General features: G+C 37.1%; 2 protein-coding genes across 4 annotated transcripts in view; both read left to right on the top strand.

Annotated features, from left to right (window-relative positions):
* Window positions 1-26,218, top strand: part of LOC144970877 (carbonic anhydrase-related protein 10-like) — a 110,949-nt gene that overhangs the window by 6,134 nt on the left and 78,597 nt on the right. Inside the window, exon 1 of one of the 3 annotated variants that reach the window (XM_078911002.1) lies at window positions 25,996-26,087. The exons of the other annotated variants lie outside the window; for them this stretch is intronic. The gene's annotated coding sequence lies outside the window, so the exon portion shown is untranslated. Of the gene's footprint in view, window positions 1-25,995; window positions 26,088-26,218 lie in introns of those variants that run through there. 3 annotated transcript variants of the gene reach the window in all.
* On the top strand, window positions 2,781-6,869 carry LOC144971809 (uncharacterized). The gene has a single exon (XM_078912885.1). It carries the CDS (start codon window positions 2,781-2,783, stop codon window positions 6,867-6,869), a length of 4,089 nt encoding a protein of 1,362 aa, XP_078769011.1.

The following is a 26,218-nucleotide window of genomic DNA, read 5'->3' as shown; positions in this document are numbered from 1 at the left end:
TACGTAGTGTGGGTGTTATTGTGAGAAAGGCATCAATCTTGTTTTCTCCGTAAACTTATAAGCAAAGTAGGATCCCTGTATTCTACGGGAGTGACTTTGTTATGGTATGGCTTGATTGATATCTCGTAACTATGGGGCTGACGAATTTATTTATCCTTGATATGAGGATGTCCGGTATCAGGATGGGTTGTTGTTGTCCATGATTATGGAATCTGGGGAGTTTTAAGGAATTTCAGATGTTTACGGATATGACTAACATCCGGTTGTGTGGGTAGAATTTTGCTTCGTTTGCTTGATTTTTGCCTATAAATGCCAGAGTTTGAGCAGTTTCTTCAGACCACTCAGCGGAGTCTTTTAGGCTCATAGTCTCTAAGCGATAACCACAGCGGAGTCTTTTAGGCTCATTTGTTTAACTCTTGTGTAGAGTTAGATTAAAGTCTTGTGTAGACTTTGTAGTGCTCAAAGTTCGAGCTGAAACACGTTTTGTGTTAACTCTTGTGTAGAGTGTGATTTAAGTCTTGTGTAGACTTTGCGGTGCTCAAAGTTTGAGCTGAATCAAGTTGTGTTATAACTCTTGTGTAGAGTTTGATTAAAGTCTTGTGTAGACTTAATTTGTGATTTCTATAATCTGTTCGGCTCTGGTGAGATTTTGAATAATATGTTGTGATTACAATTATGATTGTGTTTTGATATTAATATCATAATATCACTTTAAATTTTGAGTCTCAATTAATTAATCAGATAATTAAATTAATTCTATAATATATTCTTGTTGTAAAGAAAATAAGCTTTTCTTGCTATAAAGCAATATTATTTCATATCTACAAAGTAAAGCAATATTAATCAACATTAATAAATTGATTTGTTAAAGTAAAATAATATTTACTCATTTAAAGTAAACATATTGAATGAGTTCGAATATAGATAGAGTTATATTCGTATGATTATCATGTGATAACAAAATCATTTTCTTTCTTTAAAGTGAATGAGCCGTTGGAGGCTGGGCTTTAACAAGCCAACTTTAGGCTATACACTCATAGCTTGACACTAATAGAAACTGAACATTTGCCTGTTTTATAAGTTACCTGTGAAGAACCATTTGCTTATTTTAATATCAGAACATTGAGAAACAATTGATCTGTTTATGAATACTGTGAAACCAGAACAATTTCAAGAAGAGACAAATTAACAATATTAGAACAACCTTACAGTTTTGTTGAATATCAAGAACACTCTTTTGGCTTTCTTCTACACGTCTGGATTGTGTTTAGTTAGTTAGTTAATTATTAGTTGCCTGTATGACTGTGATGGTTGCAACCTATCTGTGAGATTGTCTGATGTGGTAGCGGTTTGGTAAAGTATTCATAATTAATTGATTTAATTATATATTTTCATATCGCTTTCATATCATATTCATCATCACACCATCTCCATCAATTTGTCATCCATCCATTTGATTTCATACTTATTACATCTATCATTTCATCTTTATATCTCATAATATCTTTGTTATATTGTAATAAAATATATCTTCATTTAGCTTCAAAACCTTTATCAACGTATTGTGTTTGGTTATTGATCGGTGTCGTAGCTTGAATATAGCACACATAAACAAGGTTGCAAACTGCGCTACATAAGCATACGGTTTACGTGCGCACTTTGTGACATAATTTGGTGTCAGAAGTGGGATTCTTATTGTTGTGCATTCAAGAGACATCGCGACCAAACAATTGTTGAGACAGGTTAGGGAGTTGTTTCAAACTTGAGATAGATACTATCTTTGAGCTTAAAGCAAATTGGTATCCATTTAATGGTTATAAGACTGTCATTATACGCAAGGTGTAATACAAGTTATTCTGGTAATTTTCACTTGTTCGGTTATACGTTGTCAGTCATCTGTCATAGTGATACGGATCACTGACTTAGCGCGAAAGCGGTACTCGCGCTGTGAAGCCTCCATTGTCCCCCCTCTCCCTTTTGTAAGGAACGAAGGTGGTTGTTGGGGTAATTTGATTCCGTGTAGGAATCTGGGTGAAGATTGTGTTGGTCCCGTGTGAGGATCTGTATTAAATCATTTGTTTTGACTCTCTATGCACATATAGTAAGTCAAGGTATTGATTCTGTGTAAGAATCTGGGTGAAGATATTTTGTTGATTCTGTAATTGAATCTGGGTGAAGATTTGGTTGGTTCCGTGTGAGGACCTGTAAAAATCAGTAGTTTGATTCTATGTATTATCTGAGTCTATATAGATCAATGTTGGGTTCCATGTAGGGATCGGTATTAGTTGCCTGTTTTGATTCCGTGTAGGGATTTATATTGACGCGTATCGTTATAAGGTTACTTGTAGTACCACTTTATTCTACGTGAAAGTAACAATTACGGCAACAGTGTTGATAAACATATTGAAGTTTGTTTATTTGAATTTGAATTGGTTTGATTAATTGTCCTAGAGATGGATGTGGAAAGATTAATTAAACTTGGAGAAAAATTGGAGTTAAGGGGTGAAGATCTCCGTGCTTGGGTGACAGCCCAGTTACAAGAAGATGAAGAGAGAAAAGAGAAGGAGAGAGAACGTGCCAAAGAAGAGGAGGAGATAAGCAGAGCACGAGCTCAAAGACAAGAAGCTCTGATGGAGAAAGAGCTTGAACTGCTTAGGTTAAAGTCGGAGTGTCAGGCTTCCTCCAACAACGACAGTATGACAAGTGACATTCGATCATTTACTCATGCTCCTACTGTTAAGAGTCCTCGACTTCCATGTTTTGACGAAAACAAGGATCATATGGACAGCTATCTGCTCCGTTTCGAGAGATACGCTAAAGTCAACGGCTGGGAATGCAGGGATTGGGCAATCCAGTTGTCTGCACTTCTCAAAGGGAAAGCACTGGACGTCTACACTCGACTGAGTGATGAAGATGCCATCGATTATGGGGTAGTAAAAGCGGCTTTATTGAGACGTTATAATCTAACGGATGATGGATTCAATGAAAAATTTAGGAAGAGTAGACCGGAACAAGGGGAGCGTTTTAGCCAGTTTGCGACTAGATTGGAGAGTTATATGGAAAAATGGATTGAGTTGTCGGGGAAAAGGAAGGACTCAGTTGCTGACATTCTGGATATGATATTGAAGGAACAGCTTGTCAGTGTCTGCGGTCGGGATTTGACGATTTTCATAAAAGAAAGACAACCGAAGACAGCAAGGGAAGTAATAGATTTAGGAGAAAAGTACATTGAAGCGCACGGTGTCGCAGGAATATTTTCCAAAAGTGGAGTGGCTCAAGAAAAATCAAAGAACGTCAATGAAAGTAGTCGAAACAACGTAATGAAGGACACTACCCGCTTCGCTAGCCAAATGGTTTGCCACAACTGTAAACGGCCAGGACATATGGCACGAGATTGTCGACAAAAGAAGCAAGCTGCTGCTGTGGTCGAGAGTCCCTTTTGTTATTACTGTCGGCGAAAAGGACACTTAATAAAAGATTGCCGTGAGAAGAAGAGGCACGAAGACAGGAAGGCACCTACCGGTATAGAACAAGTCTCCGCGATCACAGAAGATCATGAACCACAGAAATGTTTGAGACATGACAAGGTGGAATTAAAGTGCGGATGTGAGATGCCAATGATTTCTGCAGCGTGCTCAGGACATGTGCCAGTCGCACCTGTAATGCCGGTGGCCGTCGGATGGTTGAATGGGAAAAAGGTGAATGTGTTACGTGATAGCGGCAGTAGTTGTGTCATCGTCAGAAAAGGACTGATAAACAAGAGTAAGGATGACTGGAATAAAAAGGTCCTGATCTACTTGGCTAACGGAGAGGCTATTTCCGCACCACACGGTGAAGCTTATTTGGAATGCCCCTATTTTACCGGGAGATTGTCAGTCGTCGAGTTAGAATCCCCATTGCATGACGTTATACTTGGGAATATTGAAGGGGCCAAATGCCCAGGAATGCATGTAAAAACAATTACTGACGAGCAGGAATTGGGTCATGGAGATGAACTGAGCGCCGTCCAAACACGAGGGCAACGTGAACGCAAGATCAAAGACTTGGTCACAGCTCCATCTATAGAGACAGGTGTAAGCGTCGACGAACTAAAGGAGAAACAAAAGCATGACATCACACTAAAAGCTGCGAGGGATGCTGCTACCAGAGGAGAGGTAAGAAACACAGGCAAGAGTAATACCAGTTGGTATGCCTATGACAGAGGTTTGCTGATCCGCTATTTTCAATCTCCAAGGGTTGAGCACGGGGATTTGGTAAAGCAAGTTGTCGTACCAAAATGCCTGCGTAATTCAGTCATGCGGTTGGCCCATGAAAGTGTACTCTCTGGACATCTCGCGGCAAAGAAAACGACAGATCGAATACTGAGTAATTTTTACTGGCCAAATATTTGGGAGGATGTCATGAGATTTTGTCAGTCTTGCGACCAGTGTCAAAGGTCAGCTCCGAGAGGAATCACCCCTAAGGTCCCTCTTACTAAAGTTCCGCTCATCGATGAACCCTTCAGTCGGGTAGCAGTGGATCTAATTGGCCCCATCATGCCGGCATCAGATAGAGGAAACCGATATATACTCACTGTGGTGGATTACTGTACGAGGTATCCAGAGGCCATTGCTCTGAAGAGTATGGAAACAGAAAGAGTAGCAGAAGGATTGGTTGACATCTTTAGCCGCACGGGAATACCTAAGGAGATGCTAAGCGACAGGGGGACGCAATTCACATCAGACCTGATGAAGGAAGTATGCAGACTGCTCTCCGTAAAACAAATCACTACTAGTCCTTATCACCCACAAGCCAATGGGCTTGTAGAGAGATTTAATGGAACTTTAAAAGGAATGCTCAAGAGGTTGGCTGCAGAGCGACCCTCAGACTGGGACAGATACATCAATGCTGCATTATTTTCATACAGGGAGGCTCCTCAGGAATCTCTTGGTTTCTCTCCGTTTGAGCTCTTATTTGGAAGGCCTGTGAGAGGACCGATGAAAATATTACGGGAACTATGGACCGAAGACATAGAAGACCCGGATGTGAAAACGACGTATCAATACGTAGTCGATTTAAGGGAAAAGATAGAGAATACTGTGAAGGCAGCACACGATAACCTGCAGTATTCATCCTCGCGTTACAAGGCACATTTTGACAAAAAGGCCAAAGTAAGGTCATTTGAAAAGGGAGATAAAGTATTGCTCTTACTGCCCACGAAACATAACAAACTGGAATTGAAGTGGCAGGGTCCTTTTGAAGTGAAAGATGTCACGGGTCCGAATAATTACGTCATTAATATAGACAACACCAGAAGGACATACCACGTCAATTTGCTGAAAAGGTACTACGTGAGAGACGTGGAGAAGGAGAATGAAGTCGGTGTTCTTCAATGTGCCGTGGCAGCGGTTATCGAAGATAACGATGGTGATGGAGAAAAGGTTCTTCCTCGGATGGAATTGCCTGCTCTGAAACAGACTGAGACCAAAGACGATGTCATCCTGCATGAAGGAATGAGTCCTCAGCAGATAGGTCAATTGCAGGGCATGCTCCAGGATTTTGATGACGTATTGACCGATGTGCCAGGACGCACGAATAATTACATCTACGACATCCGTTTGACGTCGGATTGTCCAGTCAGAAAGAAACCATATCCCGTGCCTCAAGCATTAAAAACCACATTAAAAGAAGAAGTGAAGGCCATGCTTCGCGCCGGGATAATCGAGCCATCGGATAGTCCGTATTGTTCGCCATCTGTCGTTGTCAAGAAGAAGGACGGAACCATTCGTTATTGTGTGGACTTCAGATCCCTTAACAACATTACGGTGTTCGATGCGGAACCAATGCCTAGACTTGATGATCTGTTTCAAGAAATTGGGACATCATGCCACTTTGTCTCAAAGATTGATTTATCCCGTGGATTCTGGCAAATTCCATTGTCAGACAGGACCAAGGAGAAAACGGCATTTGCAACAGAGTTAGGACTGATGCAGTTTACTGTAATGCCCTTCGGACTTCAAGGGGCGCCCTCCGCGTTCTCGCGGATGATGAGAAAAGTCGTTGGTGGACTTCCCAACGTGAAAAACTACATCGACGATATTCTCATTCACACTGCAACATGGGATGAACATTTAAAAACGTTAAGGACAGTTCTTCAAAGGTTGCGTGATTGCGGCTTGACGGCGAAACCGTCAAAGTGCCTGCTTGGTTTCCCGGAGGTGGAGTTTTTAGGCCATTCTATTGGTGGAGGGAATTTAAGGCCAACCATGGACAAGGTCAAATCGATCCAAGAGGCAAACTTACCCTCGAACAAGAAACAAATGAGAAGTTTTCTTGGGCTGGCATCATTCTACCGACGTTATGTGCCAAACTTCTCAGCAGTGGCAGCTCCCCTGACAGACGCGACAAAGAAAGGCATGCCCAACAGAGTGATTTGGGACGAACCACAGAAGAGAGCCTTCCAAACGCTGAAAAATATGCTTACATCGGATCCCGTGTTGCGCCTTCCAGATTATGATAAGCCGTTTATTTTATCTACGGACGCCAGCGACACAGGATTAGGTGCTGTGCTATCTCAGGAGCATGATGGAGTCAAATATCCAGTTACCTATTTAAGCAGGAAATTGTTACCGCGGGAGCAGAGGTACTCTGTTGTTGAGAAGGAATGTCTGGCCGTAGTTTGGGCTGTGAAAACACTAAATGTGTATTTCATTGGTAAAGAATTTATAATTGAAACTGATCATGCCCCACTTCTGTATCTGAACAGGGCGAAATCAGAGAATGGGAGACTGATGAGGTGGTCTCTCTTGCTTAATCAATACCGATTTGTCCTACGTTCCGTAAAAGGGAAGGATAATCATGGTCCAGATTATTTATCGAGATCGATGTGATCTTGAGGCATTTCGATGATCTAACTAAATGTTGTACCAAATTTAGTCTTAGGGGGGAGATATGTAACGAAACGCTTCCGTGTAGGCGTCAGTTTACGACAGGATGTACGTCGTCGTAGTATTAGTTGTTGTTGTTATTGTAATCCCTCTGGAACAACCCTTCTTTTGTTGATACAGGTCGTATCAGATCATGCACCTATGGCCCGGAAGTTTCAATTAAACTACGTAGTGTGGGTGTTATTGTGAGAAAGGCATCAATCTTGTTTTCTCCGTAAACTTATAAGCAAAGTAGGATCCCTGTATTCTACGGGAGTGACTTTGTTATGGTATGGCTTGATTGATATCTCGTAACTATGGGGCTGACGAATTTATTTATCCTTGATATGAGGATGTCCGGTATCAGGATGGGTTGTTGTTGTCCATGATTATGGAATCTGGGGGAGTTTTAAGGAATTTCAGATGTTTACGGATATGACTAACATCCGGTTGTGTGGGTAGAATTTTGCTTCGTTTGCTTGATTTTTGCCTATAAATGCCAGAGTTTGAGCAGTTTCTTCAGACCACTCAGCGGAGTCTTTTAGGCTCATAGTCTCTAAGCGATAACCACAGCGGAGTCTTTTAGGCTCATTTGTTTAACTCTTGTGTAGAGTTAGATTAAAGTCTTGTGTAGACTTTGTAGTGCTCAAAGTTCGAGCTGAAACACGTTTTGTGTTAACTCTTGTGTAGAGTGTGATTTAAGTCTTGTGTAGACTTTGCGGTGCTCAAAGTTTGAGCTGAATCAAGTTGTGTTATAACTCTTGTGTAGAGTTTGATTAAAGTCTTGTGTAGACTTAATTTGTGATTTCTATAATCTGTTCGGCTCTGGTGAGATTTTGAATAATATGTTGTGATTACAATTATGATTGTGTTTTGATATTAATATCATAATATCACTTTAAATTTTGAGTCTCAATTAATTAATCAGATAATTAAATTAATTCTATAATATATTCTTGTTGTAAAGAAAATAAGCTTTTCTTGCTATAAAGCAATATTATTTCATATCTACAAAGTAAAGCAATATTAATCAACATTAATAAATTGATTTGTTAAAGTAAAATAATATTTACTCATTTAAAGTAAACATATTGAATGAGTTCGAATATAGATAGAGTTATATTCGTATGATTATCATGTGATAACAAAATCATTTTCTTTCTTTAAAGTGAATGAGCCGTTGGAGGCTGGGCTTTAACAAGCCAACTTTAGGCTATACACTCATAGCTTGACACTAATAGAAACTGAACATTTGCCTGTTTTATAAGTTACCTGTGAAGAACCATTTGCTTATTTTAATATCAGAACATTGAGAAACAATTGATCTGTTTATGAATACTGTGAAACCAGAACAATTTCAAGAAGAGACAAATTAACAATATTAGAACAACCTTACAGTTTTGTTGAATATCAAGAACACTCTTTTGGCTTTCTTCTACACGTCTGGATTGTGTTTAGTTAGTTAGTTAATTATTAGTTGCCTGTATGACTGTGATGGTTGCAACCTATCTGTGAGATTGTCTGATGTGGTAGCGGTTTGGTAAAGTATTCATAATTAATTGATTTAATTATATATTTTCATATCGCTTTCATATCATATTCATCATCACACCATCTCCATCAATTTGTCATCCATCCATTTGATTTCATACTTATTACATCTATCATTTCATCTTTATATCTCATAATATCTTTGTTATATTGTAATAAAATATATCTTCATTTAGCTTCAAAACCTTTATCAACGTATTGTCTTTGGTTATTGATCGGTGTCGTAGCTTGAATATAGCACACATAAACAAGGTTGCAAACTGCGCTACATAAGCATACGGTTTACGTGCGCACTTTGTGACACATTCCTTTGATGATGTGCAGCGATAGAAAAATTAGAGAATCTTAATAAATGACAATAATTACCTAGTTTGAGATTGAATAAGGTTTGACATTTATTTGTCCCACATTTCTCAACACAAGAGGGTGGTTGAATATTAAAAAGACAGACGTTTGTAAATAACGGTGTGGTTAGATATTATGGTGAATGAATATATAAATAAATAATATATATATATATATATATATATATATATATATATATATATATATATATATTTGGTATGTCCGCGGATTCATGCTCGATGCGCTTCACAATGTTTCGTTGGTTCCCTAGGTAGGCCATATTAAAACACATTTTCATTTCAGACATTGCAACCTTATTGTTTGGTGTCTGTATTGTACCAACACTTTTACAATATGCATGCCTGGCCATTGACAAGTGAGCTTACTCATTCACGCCTGAGTGCGTGGAGTAGTGACAAAACGACGAATCTAGAGCTTTGTGATCGAACTGTTTAGTAAAAGACGAAAAGGCTCTTTACTCACATTCTTTCGCCGTACTCAGGTGTCAAGTCTTTATCGAAAAATTGTAATATTGCATAACAGGCATCATGCCCCGTTCAATATTACTACAACCTACTGCAACCTACTGCAAACTACTGCAACCTCCTCGTGGTGTCGAACGGTAACAGGTCAAGCTGGCCAACTGCAGAGGGCGACAAGAATAGGCAATGGCAAACCATTCTTGTAACTTTGCCGAGTTAACTGCATGAATAAGTCCAAAAAGTTAAACGGTGACAGCGTAAAGGGGAGCATGTTTTCACGGAAGACTGCTGCCTCGCTCGGTTGGGAGCGTGATGTTCGTCAGGTCACACCGAACCGTCAGCCAATTACTAGGCGAAATAAATTTAACAAATGTGACAAAACCAAAATTGGGACATGGAATGTCAGGACCTGTGCCCAAAAAGGAAAACTAAACAACATTCTAAAAGAAATGAAACGGCTCCAAATAAATATTCTTGGCCTGGCAGAGATGAGATGGAAAGAGCAGGGAACCATGTCAAAACAAGAAAACAACACGACATATAAGATCATATGGAGTGGTGGAACCTCTTTCCAAAAAGGAGTAGGGATGATCTTAGACCAAAAATCAACCAAATTTTACAAAGGGCACGTAGCAATCTCAGACAGAGTTTTGCTGGTTAAGCTAAGAGGACCTGTAGTTGACACCAATATTATTCAAGTTTATGCACCAACAGAAGAGGCGACAGATGCAGATATGACAGAGTTTTACCATTCACTAGACAAAGCAAAACGAATGTGTAAATCACAAGAAGTCCTTATGGTAATGGGGGACCTAAATGCTAAGATTGGCAGAGGCAGAGATGGTGACATAATCGGACCACATGGACTCGGAGACAGAAATAAACGAGGAAACATCTGGGCAGATTGGTGTAGAACAAATAAATTAATGATTTCAAACACCTGGTTTCAACAACACCCAAGAAGAACCTGGACATGGCAATCACCAGGGGACAGAGCAAGGAACCAGATAGACTTTATAGCAGTATCATCAAGATTCAGAAATGGCATATTAAATTGCAAAACCTATCCAGGCGCCGATGTAGACAGTGACCATGTCCCAGTTGTTTGTACAGTAAGGCTAAAGTTTAAAGCTATTCAGAGAACAGCTGGTAGAATAAAGAGGGATTACAGGTTATGCAAAGACAATGGCATACAAACAAAAATGAGAGAAGAATTTGAAAATGCACTCATGATACAAAGCCAAAGTGAACCTGATAACGAAAAATGTGAAAAACAATTTGATATATTCCAAAAGTGTGTCAAAGCAACTGCAGAAAAGCATTTACCAATAGCTCAAATAAACAGCAAAAAGGAATGGATGACAAATGAAATTCTAAACCTATTTGAAGAAAGACGAAAATGCAACAGAGGGTCTGCAGAATACCAAACATTGAACAACCACATTAAATCCAAATGCATCGAGGCACACGAGAACTATCTAGACTGGAAATGCTGCGAAATCGAAAGAGAATACAAACCCAACCCCCAACAAGCTCACCAAAGAATAAAAGAACTATCAGGGAAAAGGAAAAGCAAAGCAGCAGGAAGTTGTATCCAAAACAAACAAGGGGAACTGCTATTTGAAGAACAACATATAGAAAGCCGATGGGTAGAATACATAGGCGAACTGTACAATGATCCAAATAGAAATGAACCACCACTGAAATTCAAAGAACCATTAAGCGGACCAAACATCACCAAAAGTGAAATTGAACATGCCATGGAACGAATGAGGGATGGTAAAGCAACAGGCCCTGATGAAATATCTGTAAAGGTATTAAAAAGCCTAGGAGATCTAGCAATTGATGAACTTCACATATTATTCAACAATATATACAATACTGGGAAAATTCCAGAAGATCTCTGTAACTCTATTTTCATAGCAATACCAAAGAAAGCAGGTGCAGTCAGATGCGAAAATTTTAGAACTATAAGTTTAATAAGCCACATCAACAAAATACTGTTGCGTATAATTATCAACAGGCTAAGGAATAAGATTAACCCCGAAATCGCAGAAGAACAATATGGATTCCAACCTGACAGAGGGACAAGGAACGCAATATACCTCCTCCGTGTTTTAAGTGAAAGAGCTATACAGGTTCAGACCCCACTATACCTCTGTTTTGTCGACTACAAAAAAGCTTTTGATAGAGTACGCCACGAAGAAATACTAAAACAACTGCACTCCATTGGCGCTGATGAGAAAGACCTCAGACTCATGCAAACATTATACTACACCCAGCAGGCATCTATCAAAATCGGAAACTCTACAGGAAATTCCATTCCTATTAAGAAAGGAGTCCGTCAAGGGTGTGTTGCCTCACCAGATCTGTTTAATCTATACCAAGAAACAATCATGAGGGGCATAAATAATATGGAGGGAATAAAAGTAGGAGGTCACAACATAAATAATATAAGATACGCAGACGATACGGTACTCATTGCAACATCAGAAATCCAACTTCAAAAGATTGTTGACAAAGTGGTAGTAAATAGTGAAGCCAAGGGAATGGAAGTGAATATCACCAAAACGGAATGCATGGTAATACAGAAAAACCCCGAAAACAACAACACCTGCAATATAACGATTCACGGCGAGCAACTTACCAACGTAGAAAGTTTTAAATACCTAGGTTCAATAGTGACAACAGATGGAAGATGTAACCGAGACATACGAGCAAGAATAACTCAAGCCAAACAGGCCTTCATGGACCTGGGAAACATTTTGAAAAACAAACAGATGTCGTTCGGGATTAGATTCCGAGTCTTGAAGTGCTACGTGTGGCCAATCTTGTTATACGGATGCGAAAGCTGGACTACAAATGCAGAAACACAAAAGAACATTGAAGCTTTTGAAATGTGGTGCTTGAGAAGGATGCAGAGAATATCGTATACTGCACACAAAACGAACGAAGAAGTGCTAAAACAAACATACCAACAAAGGAAACTAATGCCCTTAATAGTGGATCGACAACTATCCTTTTTCGGACACATAGTAAGGAAAGATAAGAATGAATACCTGGCAAGTTGTGGAAAAATACCTGGTAAACGCGCCCGGGGGAGACAAAGAAAAACACTCATAGACCAACTGAAGGGCTTCACCAACCTAACAATCCAAGAGCTGTTTGAAAAAGCAAGAGACAGGGAGGAATGGAGAGAGATAATTCATGCAGTATCCGAAGCCTGGACCAGGCATGGAACCTAGAAGAAGAAGATATTATGTTACGTGTTGCTGTTAGGTCAGGGACCCTTTGTAAAGAGCCTTTGAGCACATTTAGAAGATGTTGCCCAAATTAAGTAGTAGTATAAGTCCTAGTTGTAGTAGTAGTAGTAGTAGTAGTAGTAGTAGTAGTAGTAGTAGTAGTAGTAGTAGTAGTACTATTAGTAGTAACAGTGTTAGTAGTAGTAGCAATAGTAGTAGTATAGTAGTAGTAGTAGTAGTAGTAGTAGTAGTAGTAGTAGTAGTAGTAGTAGTAGTAGTAGTAGTAGCAGTAGCAGCAGTAGTAGTAGTGGTGGTGGTGGTATTAGTAGTAGCATGAAATGTCCCTTAGAGCTATAGTATGGCTCATTGATAGTTTGCTAACGTTGTAAAAATGGTCATCCCTCTTCCCCTCCCTGTCAGTAACGTTTTATTGATGGCGGCAGTTAACAACTCGGATGGATGTCTTGTGTTACAATCACTAACACTGCATCTGTCCTCTGCCTTTCTGAAATAGAATGTTGATGAAAGTCTGGTCGCTTTTATAATAGATTACGCTATCCCCCCCCCCCCCCCCCCCTCCCCCCCCCCCACCCCCCAAAAAAAAATATGGATTAGAAAAAAATAGCAGAATTCAATTTATTCATCCTCAGCGGGTTTTTTCTTTAGGGCCCATATAGACCAGAAACGTAGATAAAACAGGTGTTAGCCGCAGAGCAGCGCCGAAAGGTAAGAAATAGTGGCTTAGTTTCCTGCCTAAAGAAAACAAAACGTTATGCCGATACTGGGGCACGAAATCCAGGTCCTCCAAGTAGAAGTGCTACGCTTTAACCGCTCGGTTATCTCGTTCATATTTTGTTAACTTAGGAACTAGGTGACTGGCCTCTTTTCTTATTACCCTTTACTTTTCATTGACTTGTTTTGTTTTTTGTTTTTTTCTTAAGATGACTTTTTGTTGTTTCTTTTTTAATTTCCTAAATTATTCACGTTCTGAATGTTGCCACCAGCTCATTTCGCTTGGTTTAATGTTTTGTTACAACGCATTAGTTGACTTCAAAATTATTTTTTTTTCTCACTCTCCTGCGGTTGGGTCAAGCCGACATATATAGACTTTTATTTTTGCTGCTATCCTGTTTTGCCACAATTAGTTCATAAAGGTACTAAAAACCGGCAAACCTAAGTGTATTTAAAATTTCTATTTTAAGGTTTTTCTTTATACCTGAATTTACGTTTTAGATTTTAAAAAACAATTTTGAACCATTTGTCTTTAACAATGTTGTTATGTGATGTAATGTAATTTTTAACATAGGTTTTCAGTAGTTTGAATCAGAAGCTGTGTCATTTATTATTTCTTAATGGCTTTCTCTTTGATTGTCATCGATTTTGAAGGGTTCGATTTTTAAAAAAAATTTTGACTTGACAATAATAATGGCTTGTAATCAATATGCCCATTCACGTCTTTTACATGAACACAACTGAAGACAAGAAAGTTGCAATTTCAATTTGTTTTTCAACACATTGGTATCCTTTGATAATTTTGACTAGATTAAATCTTTCGCTTACAAATTATTACAATGAAACTTTCAAAGGCGATACCAACAAAACGTATTGTTATTTTTGCAAATAATTATTTTAAAAAAACAATTAGCGAACATTTTAAAAAAAACATTTAAAGGCCTTCAATGAGCGACACAGCACAACGCAGTTGAAGTGCTTTATGTAATATTTTATCGATTTTAGATTGCTGGCCTAATTTTCTGTATATAGAAGAGTATGCGAAAAGTGTGCCACTGACTATGACAATTAGGCGAAAATCGGGCACTTAATTTTTACAACTCTTTACTTTTTGCATGAAATTGATTGAACTTTTAACCTGTAGAATTGTCATTGTTTTCTTTTCATAAGTTTCGTGGATATTTGAATTTGAGCATGTAAAAAAAATGACTAAGAGCTTTAGAGACAATCTGTCGTGGAAGGCATAGATAAAATACTCTGTAGTTCTCTGTTTGAAACCATTGATAACTATTTTACACAGAACGATTTCCATACAATTTCAAGTGCAACTTTGGTTTTGGAAAACGTTTGTCATTTAAAAGACTACAAATGATCGACATTGCACAACGCAGTTGAAGTACTTTACTTGTGGTTTGCTGTTATGTGCTCTAGTGGTATGACCATCGCTTTTGGATCAGAAGGTCCTGGATTCGAGCCTCGCTCGGCGCATAGTTGAGTCCTTGGAACAGGCTCCTTACTCACATTCTTTAACCATGCACAGGTGTAAAATGAGTACATGGTCGTTAACAGCGTTGTCTCTGTCGGAAAAAAAATTGTAATATCACCTAGCAGGCGTCGTGTCTCGTTCTACATGTTATGTGATGTTGTTGGTAAAACGCTTTCAGCACATTTAGTGAATATTGCCCTATATTTAAAAGCTCAAGTTTATGTTTAGCCAACCAACGTGTCGACCAAATTTCCTGTTTATAGAAGACTAAGCAAGAAGTGTGTTACTGACTCAATGATAAGCAAAAAATAATAATAATAAAACAAACAAAAAACAAAAAACAACAAAACAAAACACACGGGCACCTGGATGTAAAGTATGGATACAAATTTATTTAACGAAATTCACTATTCATTTTTTGATTAGGTGATCAAAAATGATTGAACTTTGACTTGTAAAATTGTCACTGCTTTCCCTTCATTAATTTCGAGGATAATTGAATTTGAATCCTGTGATAAAGGACCAAATGCATGAAGAAATAAATATGGCATGGCGTGAAACACTCGCAACTTTTTAACATAAGTGTTTAATTTAAATTTAAAGAAAGGTTTTTCGAAAATGTCAATACACGTCTTTTTTAAATGTGAATCATCATCGTATTTGGTGTTTAGTCTCAGTGGACTATATAGATACTGAAAACAAGATTATTAAATTGACTTAATGAAATTTAAATTACCTATCTTCATTGAGATAAGTACATGGGACATCCCAAAAAACCCCCCCGAAAATGGGCATGATTTTTAGATTTTTAAAAATGACATTTTTTCTACATGTATACACAGAGACATTGGAAAATTAATTATTTGTTGTTGTTGTTGTGAAATTTCAGAGTATAGGTTACTCAGAATATCCCTGGTTTATACCATTGATAAGTTATTACAAATCATGATTTCATACAGTTTCAAACGTTTTTAACATTTAAAAGGTCATAAATACAATGCAGTTGAAGTACTTTATGTTCTGTTTGTTGTTTTTAGACAGACTAAAAGTATTTTTCTTTGCTTGAAAAGCCCTTGAAAGGGATATGTCTCTACTACGCCTTCTTGTTGACATCGATTCAAAAGGTTGCCGGAAACCGCCACTCTTAGACGCTTGTCTTAATATGTGAACACTGCACACTCTTTTTGATACCCCGATATGGCATGGACAATTTCATGATAAGGGCTTTTTTTGTTGGGGGGGGGGGGGGGGTTCAAGTTTCAAAGTAATGTCCCAAAACGTTACTCTCCTATCACATTTGTTGATCTTGTCGACTCGAATAGACTTGGGTCCGTTTTCTAGAGTAGTGCAACCGTCTTTCAACCAAGAACACCGTTGATAAACCCGAGACTTACACATTATATTCTCACTATCTTCCCTCCATCTTTTACCATTCTGGGATTGGAGTGACTATTTTAAAAATATTCGAAATTGCGTCCATTATTTGTGCTGAAATTTCACAACGAAACAGAAAAACAATTTTTCCATGTCTCGGTGCCTAAAGATAGAAAAAAATATTTTTGGTTCAAAAGTTTTACCCTTTTCCCGGTTTCTTTTCTGACATCCCAGGTACTTATCTCAATAAAGGTATATATCAGCTTAACTTAGATTGTATAATTCTATTTAATATTCTTTTTTTTATTTTTCAGTATATATGGTCCCCTCGGTCAAAATACCAAAAACAGACGACGGTTCACATTTGAAAAGACATGTAAAATCATGCCATATTATTATCTTTTAGAAACGAAAGAAAGATGGAAAATAACAACAAACCTTTCTTTATCTTTAAATTTAAATTAAATAGAAATTGTAAAAAGTAGCGAGCGTTTCACGCCATGACTTATGCTACGTCTCCAGTCTCCACAAGACATGGAATCAGCGTGTACGCTATGATCTTCACGCACGACTGGCCTGTAATTGGAAAGTATACATTTTGGATGAGGCACTCATTGTTTGTTTTTTTTGCAAACAATGATGACGAGGTAGCGATCGATCATTCTGACTTGATGACGAACCCTTCCGCATCTCCGTACAATAATAATTTGTCAATGGCTAGAGGGACGACAGACCGCCTGTCAGTGGCCTTAAGGACAAACGGGGTTAAAAGTATCTTGTTGACGTTTTCCGCTAGATTTCCGGTTTAATCAATTTAAAAATCGGATTCTTTTAATCCAGGTACAAAAATCATCACTTCATTTGTGGCCCACCGTCTTATATGAGATTAGTTGGGGTGATTTAGATATACTACTAAACGATTAAAATATGTAATATTATACATACTTGCTGCCCTTTGGATAGGACGCTAGTCTATAGCAAAAGGCAGGTGTCACCTTCTTTAAGTGTGATAATTGGTATTTTCACTATTCATAGCATTTGTAGCTTTATATTTACTTTTCTGGATCCGTGCTGACCTCCGACATGATACCATATGGAGACAGCAGTGGACAACATAATATCATTATTCAAAACACATCATTGCAAACACGGCATTCAAAAATAGACGAGGATATGGAGTACGATTTCAGGACTTTTAAAGGCGGGGTTCGAGTTTAGTCGAATTAGAAATAATGTCCTTTTCACAAACTAACCATTACTGCGACTTGACACAGCCTGCGTTATCTTGTGCGTTATAGCTAGATTAAATAAGGTTGAAAAAAAACAAAACAATATTCTGTGGAAATTTAATTTCGTTTTTATTTTATTTTATTTTATTTTTTTTGAGAGAGTTTAAAACAGCTCATATGTATTTAATGAAACTAGGAAAGTCATACAGATTTTTAATAAGTGGCGGGTGTTTCTCTTCTTTTTCTCAGCTGTCCCTCAATGCACAGATGTAAAATATTGTATGAACCTCTGAATCAATTTGTCTTAATCAAGAATATTTTTTCATGAATTTTAAAACAATAGGAAAGGATTTCGCTTATTACAACTATATAAAAATCGATAACAGGTAAGGATCGAAACTCATAGAGGATTTACATTATCAAAACTATAAATTTTCCGCTTATCCGTTTTGAAGGAATTCGTTAAAAACGAATGGTCGGTTAATTGGAAGTTAAATGAAAATGCTCCGTGAAAAGTTCATGCATAGATACAATTTTTCAAAGTTATATAAACAGCATTCATTGTTAATTTGACGACAATATTGAGTATACAATCACTATTTCAAATGATTTAAAACGAGAGAGATTTCATATCAGTCTTCGATAATGGGAGCGATCTATATTCATGGTTTAGTCCAACCTAGTCATCGATCACATGATTTGTTGCTGTAGAACGATTGGACATTTCTCAATAAACTGTAAACACGCTGTTGTTTTTATGAAAGTTGTAAACATACCCATGAGTCACGCTGAGCAAAATGACCAATTGTGATGTTGGATATTTCTCAAACTGTGAGCAATTTGTGGGTCATTTTGAGGACATATTCCAATGTGACGATGACATGATGACATCGAGCAATGGAAAGGTAATATAGGTCGCTCCCATTGTGACATGATGTAGATATTGTGCCATAAGTAATACATTCAAAATTTAGTACAAACTACATAAGCGGTAAGTTTATAACAGTTAAAGCGAATTGTTTTAAATAGGTATGACGTGAACTCATAATCTCTAGTCGTAATAATCGCGCAGTACAATATTTTTTTGGAAAAATGATGAATCATCTCATACTTTGTGGTTCGTAACTTGTTTTCATATTTTTTTCTTTCTAATTTTATGACAGCGGTTTTAAAGTAGTTTTTAATAGGTCTTTAAGAAGAAAACCTTTTTGATATGACATCAATACGGTCCAAAATCTATATTCAGTTAAGACAAATTGATTCAGAGGACATATTTTTTTACAATTTTTGATAGAGGGACACCTGAGACAAGCCAGAAAAATCATTAATTAAAAAATCTGAAAATATTTGTCCTAACAAACAGAGATAATGAGAGTTGATTGATTTTGAAAAGCACGCGAGTCCAAACAAAGTTATAGATAGAACGGAGTTGACGTCACCCCGGCCGTTGTTATTGAAGGTTTTTTTGGGTTTGTTTTTTTTTTGCCATCCGCGTTTATGAGTAATTCTCAATTAATTGTATTAACCAGACTATAAAAGTTCATGGTTACACAGAGTTGTGTGTGTTGGTCTTTTATACTTCCGGATGGCAATGTTGTGAGCTTCTTATTCAAGCGTATACTATTTATAAACGTTCAAGGTTACACATGATTTTGTGTGTTGATTGTCCTTTATACTTCCAGATGGCAATGTTTTGAGCTTCCTAGCCAAGCGCACACTATCTATACGGTTTTGTTGCTTGTACCACGTTTTAAAAACAGATTTTGCTTCAGCTTTAAAAAAGCGAATAAATAGATATTGGTAGAGAATCCCCGTCTCCCTCCCCCTCATTTCTACGAGTAGAATAAAAAAATATTTATTCGTTCTTATACTTACTTATCCTTAAAGCAATGCTAGGCGTAATCAGTGGTCAAATGGGGGACAGTGATCGTAGAAAATTCTGGTTCACACGTTATGTCTATGAGTAAGGCACTTTACACATGTCTCACGTGACAAGTATTAATGAGTACCTAGATGTAGGCAGTGATGGATATTTTATTTATAGTTCAGTAGGGACACCTAACAGGTGACTAATACTGCATGAAATTGAACATGATTCCATATTATTCTGGCATCTGGGGGAATAAATAAAACTTTATGAAGCATTTATTGAGTATGGTAAACCCATTAAAATGTATATGTGCCATATAAGTAGTACATATTTATTGTAAATCCGTTTTATTCATTATTTATATATTATTCATTTATTTTTTCATTTCTTTATCTAGATACTTGTTTGTTTTTTTGTTCGTTTGTTTGCCTGGTTTTTTTTGTTTGTTTTATATTTATTTGTTGTTTTTTGTTGTTTTGTTTTTGTTTTTTGTTTTTTGTTTTGTTTTGTTTTTTTGGTCATTTGTTGTTTCTCCAATCCCTTTCCAGTTTGTTTCAATCTGATGTCTGCATCAGGGATTTTGGGGGTTGCCTGCGTTTTAGCATAATCTAGACTGGGGAAATTTCATTTCCGAAGCCTGGTATATCGGGTAGGAGAGGGGGTCGGTGGGAAGAGGAAAAGAGGAGAACATTGTGTTTAGGCAAAAAATGGGGGTGAATATTTTGATACATATATATATATATATAATATATATATATATATATATATATATATATATATATGTGTGTGTGTGTGTGTGTCTATGTATGTATATATGCATATATATATATTATATTATACACACACACACACACACACATTATTTTATATAATTTTTCTTCCCGTCTTATCGAGCTATGCGGAGATAACTTATGTTCATGGCCATGGACAAAGGTATTATAAATTCTTAAAAGAATCAATTTAATTTCCACCTCTGGTGTTACTCATCACGCTTCATTAACGCTATTACTTAGTAGATTGCAGCTATTTCTCGGCATCATCCCCAGCCAACCTGCTATTCATAGCAATTCTGCCATATTCAGAGAATGGAGGAAATTGAAAATTGAATTAGTAAATCACCTTTTTTCCACATTTATTTAGCTTTCAAATCCGGATTAATGACATCTTTTTTAACAATTTTAATTTGTAAGGAGTATCGAGCATTTAAATCAAATTCTTTAAGCCATTATCGAATTAACGATAATAAGAACTGCTAATTTTAAAATCACCTTTTGTGACTTGATGCTTTTTCGAATAAAAGTAGCGTATAAAACTGCTGTAAAATTTAAGCCCAACACCCTCTCGTCCCCACCCTTAACATCCTTCCTTGGCGCATGGAGAGTCAATAAGCTCATTTCTCCATCCCCCGAGGCGTAATAACCTTCTTCTTTATTCCTTATTCCCGTCCCTACGAACCTTTGTAAATTGTCTATCCATTCTCCACCACCCCCTCCCCCAGCCCCCACCCTTTCACCCCCCCCCCCACCCTTTCACCCCTCCCCCCTCTTCCACATTCTTACATCCTCTCACGCATCCCCAAGTGACACCGTTTCACATTTATTGCTTCCTGGAATTTCGCGTCTTAACTACAGAGCTTGGCAGATCAACCTGATATTGCGATAACTTGTCTCTCAGGATATAAAAAGTAGTCTTTTATAACTCCTAGGCTCATGGAGTCCGAGTTTATCCCGGTTTCTACAGCGTGAAACGGATAATAGCAATTAATGGCTACCCTTTAGATGGGACTCAAGTCTATCGCAAATAATTATCACTTGGTATTATAACAGACCCAGCTACCTAGTTACTGCTGGGTGGCATTCGCGGGGAGTGGGCAGATAAAAAAAATCTCGACTTCACCGGGATCCATCTCGATCCCTTTTCATTTGACTGTAAAAAGTAATAAACAAAAATGAATATTATAACATCTTTTAAAAAAGAACAAAATACCCAACACGGAACGTTTCGAGCTCAAAACCCTTCTTCAACCAACAACAAAAAAAAAACAATAAAGACATAAATACATTGCTAAATTCCATATTGACAACAGACACGACCTACAACATTTCTCAGTTGTCAATCAAAGGGTCCCGGACCAACAGCAACATATAGAAGGAAACATGACGCCTGTTTAGAGATATTGCATTATTTTTCTGACAAAGACAACGCTGTTGATGGCAGGTACTCATTTTACACCTGAGTATGGTGAGAGAATGTGAGTAAAGAGCCTTTTCCAAGGACTTAACTATGCGCCGAGCGAGGCTCGAACACAGGACCTTCCGATCCGAAAGCGAGTGTTATACCACTAGACCACATAGCCGCACAAACAACATTGGTTATCACTTTTTTCTGTGGTCATGATTGATTGGGATAAACAGGTCCGATCCCCACGGTGTATTAGCCATTTTTGATAAAAGGTTGCGGGTTCCTATATTATTACTGGAATGACATTGAAAGGGCATTGTACCCATACAGGCTTGCATTCTTATCAAACGGGACAAACTGGTGGCTTGTTGAGTTGGTCATTACATGTTGGGATTTATTTCTTATCCTTATGTTTTCAAAATACTTTTACATAAGGTGCTCTAGAGAAATGGTAAAAGTAAAGAACAAAGTTAGATAACGTTAGTTGGGGTCACTTTACCTTAAGGGGTAACTTTGACTCTGTAAATTTGGAGCATTTTGAGTCAACTCAGCTTTGTTGTAGTTATTATCCTTGTTAAATGACTGACCTTTTCATCAAAAGGAAATAATGACCACAGAACTATATATACTCTAATTCCCCTTAAGGTAGAGTTACCCCGGTTGACGGTATAACAGTTTCAAAATTGAACAAAATACCAAACACCCCTTCATCAGCCAACAACAACAAAAAAACAACAATAAAAGCATAAATACATTTTAATTACCAGATAGACGACAGAGAAATATTTAGCACGTCCTAATAAATTTTTTTTTTAAATGTTGTTTTGTTGTTAGCTGAAGAAGGGTTTTGAGTCCGAAACGTTCCGTGTTTTGTCGATTGATTCTAGCAACCCCGTTTCACTTTGGCTGGAGAAATGGTCAATGTGTCGCATTTTATGGAAATTCAGTTATTGGTTAAATGTAAAATAAAAAGTAAGCAATTCTCTATAATATATTTTTTGCCGTTTTTTTCATGAAAAATATTGACTGAGTTATGACCACATATGTATAAAAGTGATTTAGAGAAAAACGGCCTCAAGATTTACCAAAACATTTCATCTTGTTTAAGTTCCCTCGGAAAATTGTAAATCTGTTAATTAAAAAAAATAGGATTGGTGATCAAAATTGTTCGGTACTGCCAATGTTAAATGTTTATCATTGAGCACAGAATTACTGGAAAATCTAAAAATTATAAAAATATTTTTATAGACTGATATACGAGTAATTTGCAAACATTTTTAAAAATTTCATGCTAATTCTATCATCCGTTCACCCAAATTAATGCGACGAAAATCTCTCAGATTGTAATACTCAGTCCTTTTTGAATTTCCATTGCAAGTATAATTGATTCTACACAATTCTAGCCTATCAACACCTATAAAAATAATGACGTAATTCTAAATCTCTCTTGAATTGTCAAGTAATAATAATAATCTCATCCTCAACCAAAAAAATTGAAGACGTAATTTTAAATCTCTCTTGATACTATCAAATAATGATAATCTGTCTAATCTATTCATTTAAAAAATACTGTTGGGGATCAACGTTGTTCGTATAGCTAATGTTAATTATTTATCGTCAAGCACAGAATTACCGGCAAATATATAAATACAATACAGTAATATGATAACTATAATAGATGACTGCCTGTTCCTCAAAGTATTTATTTCCCCTCAAACTTCGCGGGTTCTCCACTAGTTACAAATTAAAGTGTTTACAATTCAAATTATACTTTCAAGTATGAGGATGTATGCAGAATAAATGAACTAACTGTCGTGCCATATGGCAATCCAAATCTACATCGGAAAGTCCCAAACGACGTTTTATTAGGCAAATCTCAAAAGTGCTTCCAGTGACATGAGGACAATGTCCCTATAGCGTCTAATATGATAGAGAAACAGAGGGACTTGATTCGAACAAACGTTGAATGTAGCCCTTTTGGTACCTATCTCTAGACCTCAAGGAAGAGGACCAACAAGTAGGCATTATTAAGCACACTATTAAAAATGAACCCACTGTCTTAAAATGGTATCATGTCGGGATGAAATAGATACCTCGCGAGGTCCCAGGTTTGAGAGTTTTTGCCAAGATGAGGGTCATTTAAATCGATCGATATGGCCACATTTTTTTAATACGTGTCTTTCCGGAGAGTGGCAGCTAAACGCTTAAGTTTTAGTTATGATATCCTGTTTGAGATAATAGTAAATAGAGCTTTAAATAGAGCCTTTATATAGATTAATGCCCACTCAAATGTGCCCAAAGCCCTTTACAAAGGGTCCTTGACAAACAGCAACACGTAACATGCAGAACGAGACATGACGCCTACTATTTTTGTCCGAAAGAGACAACGCTGTTGACGGCTAGGTACTCATTTTACACGAACATTTTACGAACCCAGGACTTTCCGATCCAAAAGCGAGTGTCATAACACAAGACCACATAGCCGCACATAATAATATGTTCCACAGAAAACAATGGATGCGTAAACAACTGATCTCCAAGCGAATACTAAGCTGCCAGAACTGTGGTCTGTAAAAAGCTAAGTACAAAAATTGATTGAACAGCTTGAAAAAAAAAGGAACAAAATATCTAACACGGAACCTTGTGGTCTCAAAATTCTTCTTCAGCCAAAAACAAAAACAATAAAAACGTAAATAGACCACTTTAAAACCAGATTGTCTCTTGATAGGTGCGAATCTACGTGCACATATTTGCAGGTCCGAGAACCAAACGCAATTATGGGCTTGCTGTAACATGGTTGTAATGGTCAATATTTTTCATTGGTTTGAGAATGCTTCCAATACAACAAATAAATCATAACAATTCGAGTCATCAGATCTGCAAATAAGTACAAGTTGGATGGTGAGAAAATAATAATTACAAGGACATGAACACACGGGACTCTCATCTATTTGTTATGTCTTGAGCACATGAATGTGTGAGATTTGTTATCTTCATAGAATCCGTCAATTCTTGATGAATGTTGTTTACATCTAAGTTGTCCATATAATAGTAATTGCTGCGTTGGACACATATAGGGATAAAATCGGTGACAAACTTACAAACACATTCATCTTATTGTCATAAAGTTTAGATTAAGATTTCTCCTAGCAATAAAATAAAAATAAAATTAAATAGACCCATATATCATTTCACCATTGTATTATGTGGAAATGTACCCTCGGTCTGCACCTGGGTACAAGATACAACAATAAAAATCAATGGATATTGGCTATTAAAAATAATAATAATAATAATAATAATGATGATGATGATGATAATAATAATAATAATAATAATAATAATAATAATAATAATAATAATAATAAGAAGAAGAGAAGAAGAAGAAGAAGAAGAAGAAGAAGAAAGAAGAAGAAGAAAGAAGAAGAAGAAGAAGAAGAAGAAGAAGAAGAAGAAGAAGAAGAAGAAGAAGAAGAAGAAGAAGAAGAAGAAGAAGAAGAGAAGAAGAAGAAGAAGAAGAAGAAGAAGAAGAAAGAAGAAGAAGAAGAAGAAGAAGAAGAAGAAGAAGAAGAAGAAAAAAAGAAGAATAATATGAGGGAGGGGGAGGAGGAGATGGGGAGAAGAAGAAGATGATGATGAGGGAGGGGAGGGAGAGGAGGAGGAGAAGGATGGGAGAGGAGGGGGGAAATGTAGAAGAAGAAGAAGAAGAAGAAGAAGAAGAAGAAGAAGAAGAAGAAGAAGAAGAAGAAGAAGAAGAAGAAGAAGAAATAGAAGAATAATATGAGGGAGGGGGAGGAAGAGAAGGGGAGAAGAAGAAGATGATGATGAGGGAGGGGGGGGGGGAGGAGGAGGAGAAGGATGGGAGAGGAGGGGGGAAATGTAGAAGAAGAGGAAGAAGAAGAAGAAGAAGAAGAAGAAGAAGAAGAAGAAGAAGAAGAAGAAGAAGAAAAGAAGAAGAAGAAGAAGGAGGAGGAGGAGAGGAGGAGGAGGAGGAGGAGGAAGAGGAGGCGGAGGAGGAGGATGATGGGGAGAAGACGAAGATGATGAGGGAGGGGGGAGGAGGAGGACAAGGATGGTAGAGGAGGGGGGAAATGTAAAAGAGGAATAAAAATGAAGAAGAAGAAGAAGAAGAAGAAGAAGAAGAAGAAGAAGAAGAAGAAGAAGAAGAAGAAGAAGAAGAAAGAAGAAAATATAAATAATAATAATAATAATAATAATAATAATAATAATAATAATAATAATAATAATAATAATAATAATAATAATAATAATAATAATAATAATAATAATAATAACAGATCTTTATTATATGGCAATTTGTCATAAATATAACATTGAACAGATATTCACTCCTACCAATTATTTCTCTCTCTCTCTCTCTTCCTCTCTCTCTCTCTCTCTCTCTCTCTCTCTCTATCTATCTATCTATCTCTATCTCTATCTATCTATCTCTATCTCTCTCTACCTCTCTTTCGCTCACGCGTTCGCGAACACATATTCACAACATATTAATATTGCAAAAGAAAAATGGGTGCGTTCAGCATTGTCTTTACGTGATTTGCACCTTGTAGCATTTCCTAAACAATGAGAAAATAACAGCCATCTTTAGATAAACATTGAATAGAGAATCAAAACTGTAGTAATTCATTTACCCTCAATTGTAATTATTGTAACCACTCGTCTAAAAACGGTATGCATGTAATTTCAATTTTTAGCCTGACAGTTAAAATTGTGATTTGAAATAAATGTCTTCATTGAGGAGAGTGAGAGTTAGATAAATAGATAGATAGATAGATAGATAGATAGATAGATAGATAGATA

This window comes from Berghia stephanieae, chromosome 4 (assembly GCF_034508935.2).
Source record: "Berghia stephanieae isolate SIO BIC M18660-M18661 chromosome 4, UCSD_Bste_1.3, whole genome shotgun sequence".
Lineage (NCBI taxonomy): Eukaryota > Metazoa > Mollusca > Gastropoda > Nudibranchia > Aeolidiidae > Berghia > Berghia stephanieae.
The sequence above is the reverse complement of the archived record's forward strand: the minus strand, read 5'-3'. Positions and strand labels throughout refer to the sequence as shown.

Excerpts from the sequence above, each read along its gene's own strand:
- LOC144971809 (XM_078912885.1), top strand. The coding sequence starts at position 2,781 with ATGGACAGCTATCTGCTCCGTTTCGAGAGATACGCTAAAGTCAACGGC.